This window comes from Ruditapes philippinarum, unplaced genomic scaffold (genome assembly GCF_026571515.1).
Source record: "Ruditapes philippinarum isolate M1 unplaced genomic scaffold, ASM2657151v2 ctg6301_1_1_1_1, whole genome shotgun sequence".
Lineage (NCBI taxonomy): Eukaryota > Metazoa > Mollusca > Bivalvia > Venerida > Veneridae > Ruditapes > Ruditapes philippinarum.
This window is the reverse complement of record NW_026854695.1, coordinates 6,760-11,525: the sequence shown is the minus strand read 5'-3', so window position 1 is coordinate 11,525 and position 4,766 is coordinate 6,760. Positions and strand designations below refer to the sequence as shown.

At 34.0% G+C, this 4,766-nt stretch overlaps 1 protein-coding gene across 1 annotated transcript; it reads left to right on the top strand.

Annotated features, from left to right (window-relative positions):
- Positions 1-3,483: 3,483 nt before the first annotated feature.
- LOC132740770 (la-related protein 1-like) lies at positions 3,484-4,444 on the top strand (the record flags this gene model as incomplete). Its single annotated transcript, XM_060728752.1, is given in 1 exon segment — positions 3,484-4,444. A coding segment is annotated over 1 exon segment (475 nt), but the record flags the coding sequence as incomplete, so codon positions are not given.
- Between the last annotated feature and the right edge of the window lie 322 nt (positions 4,445-4,766).

Below are 4,766 nucleotides of genomic sequence, written 5' to 3'. Positions count from 1 at the left end.
AAGGCGCCAATTTTGTATTCTTGCTGTTCACGTACCTGTTCACGTACCTGTATGGTATGCAATATGAGTTCAAAACTAGCCGCTACACTATTTAGAAAATATATATATATATATTTCAACGTCTAGAAAATTATTATAGCCGTTGAGATATGATTGAAAAGGCGTAGATTATCTATATATTTAGTTGTATTAATGTATGTGCTGGGATTGAGAAATATACATTTTAACCTCGGTAAATACACGTCGTGGTCTGCTACACAGGTCATCGGCAGAAGATTTGCAGCTTAGCTGGACTTCAATTAACCAAAGACACGGTTGGCAGGTTTAAGATCCTGTGCGCTCGTTTTTGTACAGAGGGCAGATTCTTACCACATTGCGTTGAAATATCGCATTCTATGAACATGTTGCCATTGTTTTGACTGAGTAGGCAGGGTCGACGAGGAAAGACAATTGAGTGCATGAGCCCCTGTAGTACAAAAGACGGCTTGAACGACAGCACCCTCTTCTGAAAACAACAGTCTTTATTAAGGCTAACCTTTTTCAGTACTGTCACCAGTTGCAGTATTTTAATATGGTGGCTGATTTGGAACACTTTAGTGCGTCTTGTTGTCGCTAGCGACAAAGCGGCAAACTGCGCGTTGCCACACTGTCGCCTTATCGTCCTGTCGCTAACGAAGCACACAAAACCGTGCGTTGTCGTGTTTAATAGTACCGTCCGTAGCTGACCATGCAATAAAGTATTTTATCACACACCCGTGCCGATTTTGCGACTCCGTAAATATGGTATTGCACGGCCGTGCATATATTTTGACGTGACGTCATTAGCGTTATACAAACATAGTGTAAAGACGCGCTAAATGTTAGCGAATGTTCTGACCTATAGTCCGATTGATAAATTCCATGACATGTTAATTTTCTAACACTACTAAGCTATGTGCGAATTCATCGATATTTTACAAGAATGTCTACGTTGATGTCTCATTTTTTCTATTTCGTTTATATTAATATCCTATATCACGAGATGAAGAATCACACCAGTAGATGTGATAGAATACGTAAATTTTCAAATTGTAATTTCCTGTCAGTCGATGTTCTCAGTTTATTAAGGTTTCTCAATATTTTCAATATAAAAATTTAACTAAACACGACCTGTCCAACATGGACATCGCGCTTCACTTTTCTCAGTCACGGGGGTGAACCATACATAAGGATCTCAAAATTGAGCACGTGTATTTCCGATGATCCCGATGGGCACTATAACTCATTATTATGCTTCAGAAATCCATATGTTATTTTTACTTAAAAGAAATTCGAATGTATTTTGTATTTCTACGCTCCTGACTTCTTCTGTATTTTTACTATTTTTGTATTGGATTTTCACGTGTGTTCTGGTGTAATGTGTATGTAACAGACTCATAGTACAAAGTTTTCGCGAACTCTGACAACAAAATGATACTGATCATTCAACAAACCCTTATTCATACAATTATTGAGCATTTTGGTTCAAAACAAATGTAGATTCGGGAAACGTAAAGATGATGAATTCTTGCATAGCATATTCTTTAATTTTCGATGTTCGATGCTGAGCTTACAAAAATGTATTACAAGACCACATTGTGCCTTTGTTGGCACTTAAATTGCATGCCTCGAGAAGAGTCAAACTATTTTAAGAAACTGAGCTTTTTAGTATAAAAGTAATTATTTTAATGCTATGTGCGATTGGTGACCGATTCTGCAGTATTTTTTCACCATATTTCTGCTGCGTTGCAAACGCACTAAGGGCTATTTTTGCATATTTTGACCTCTTTTTGGTAATTTACATTGATTGTCTACAAGTGCCGTCTGCATTGTGTTATTTATTGTCTTCGATCATTTCACAATATATGTTTTATATTACGTTTTATACATATATTTTAAAAGAATTTGTCTATGTTGGAAGGTCAGTAATACAAGCAATAATTATGAGTAAAGTATTTGGTGTAAGTCATAACAACAAACCACACAAGAATTATATATGAATGTTGTTGGCAAGTGTATGATCCGATATTACGTATTTTTATAAGGCTAAAAAAAAGAATCTTCTAGAAATATTATCATTCGTAATGTAAATGTTTATCCTAAATCATGTCATAAAAATATCCAAATATAAAGTTTCTATTTTTTCCTTTATAAAATTATCTAAAATACTTATAAAGGAAAATGTGCCCATTGTAGACCGACCCCCCTTGAAATATGTGTTCCATATACATGTATGTTAATCTGAATGATTAACATGCATGCTGAAATGTATAACAAAGGCTTTATAAAGGCTCACAATATTCCAAAGTCTGTTCACAATTCCAAATTGCCAATTTTACAACTGAAGATTACTTTGATTACTGTCACAAAAAGTATTACAACAAAATTTTCAAAGCTTTATTTTTGGGCATGGGGATCGAGCGTAACAATTTAGGGTTTTTACCCCAAAACATTCCAAGTTATAAGAAAAATTGATACATGTAATTGAATATTTTTCTTTATATTTTTTCCACAATTTAGCCTTGGCCTTTGGTAGAGAACGAAACACGTAATGATTAAACGGACTGTGCAAGATATTCTCTGTTCAGAAAGGTATTAAATGAGAAGGACTGTCACTTCTTTTCTCAGTGATAACAATTACATAGCGTTTGTCGGAATGCAAATTTGAAATAGTTCCCTACTTCACGAGTTGCGTCATCAGGTAATAATTACTGCGTTAACAACCACAGGTACATGTAAAGTTCCAAAGTTCTTGGTACCATACGTGTACGCATATGGACATTGAAAAATTCCCCCTAGGATCGTGCTAGCATCGGGGCCAGCATTTCACCTTTCATAATCTAGACCATTGTCGGATACCCACGATTGATAAACATGTTACATAACATGCAATCTGATGAATGTTAATGGTTCGGCCGTGGGTATCCGACGATGAATCTAGACCTAATTTGCACATTGCGCATAGGCCACCAAATACCTAGGCGATTTCAGAGGGTCCAATTTTATTAAAATATTAATACAAATATTTTTATAAAATTTATCAACAGTAAAATTATATTGATTTCATTTTTATATGGTTGATTCCCGAAAAAGTTGTAACATAGAATGTCTCGGTTATTTAATACACATGAATAATTTACATAAACAGAATAAAATGTTCAGAAACAAAATATTATTTTGGTTTTATCCATTTAGCAATGCTTTTTGTGCATGCATCATTCGCTTTAATTAATTTAATTACCATGTTCATAAAAGCATTTTTCCAGTATTCTTTTGTTAAATTCAAACAATAATTTTTATATCACATATATAGCTTTATAAACTTTAAAGGATAAAAATACATGTACATTGATATTTATAATATTATACATGGCAAAATTATACATATAAAATTTACGGTGTAAGGGAGATAACATCTTAAACGAAGTTGTCTACCGTAAAAGTAGACTGGGGAACAGTTTTAAGCTTCCGATTTGTTTGCACATGCGCAGAAATTAACTTACACAGTAATGGCGACATGTGCTCAAAATATTTGTTGATAAAATGTTGTGCCAGTATTCTTCCGTTACACTTGCTTTTGAGGTCTAATTAAGTATCGCAAATAAAATTGCTATTTGTCCAGGCTATTTTTATACTCTACAGTAGTTGACACTTTATAAAATGACTTTGAAAATATGACAAACGATTAGACAACGTGGCTGAAGTCTAAAAAAGTTGCGCAAGTGCAACATATTCTGCAGAATATGTTTTCTATACTGTCGTTTTGAATGCCATATTGTTAAGTGAGGAAACATACCAATATGTATTAACGATTTGACAAACTGCCTTTGTTAGAAGGTATCTCTGATAAAGGCAAAAATACTGTATTGTTGAGATTTTATTTGCTAATAGTTCTTGGTTTAAACAGACTGTTTGTTTGATTCATTTTTGATATTTATTGAAATTAACAATATGTCTACAGCAATGACATCTGTATCCCAGGATGAGACTGAAAAGTTTCAGTCTAAGGCTGTGAATCCAAATATATCGGAACAGGCACCCGTAGAAAATGTATGGGCCAAACGCACCCTTGAAAAAAAGTTATCTGCTAATACAAATACATTAGATACTAAACAAAAAGCAGATGAAACAGCAGAGGTGAAAGTGCCTCAAGGAAAAACATCAGATGATGAGTTTCAAGAGGTGAAGAATAGAAAAGAGAAAAAAGATGAGCGCAAAGATGACAAAAGTAGGAAAGTTGAAAAGAAAGACAATGATAAAAAAGAAACAGAAAAGAAAGAGAAAAAAGGTGATAAAGATGAGAAGAAAGAAGAAATAGTGAAAAAATTTGATAATGTGAACTATGTTGAAGCACCATTGCCAAAGACAAATCCATGGGGTGTATCAAAGTCTTCTCCTGTTGTCCGAAGTCAAAGTTCAGAAGCAGGTAAGGAATAATGATGCATTTATCTGTTTTCTGTAATTTTCATTTATTTTGTACAAATAACCAGTGCTTGGAATTTGACTCATTTGCTTGTGATGACAAGTCAAATCAGCTGCAGGAATCTGGACATACAGAAAATGAAGCCCATGCATCAGACAGGACAAGTGGAAAATCATTTAGGTAGAAAAGTGAACATTCTGTCAACCATGGGTACAGCTGAAAAATACATACTGGAAATAAAAGCTTGGTTTTACGTTTTCCTTTGTTAATGCACACATTTACTATGTTCATTCTGTCAGTCTTTTACTGATGTGTGGAAAATTGT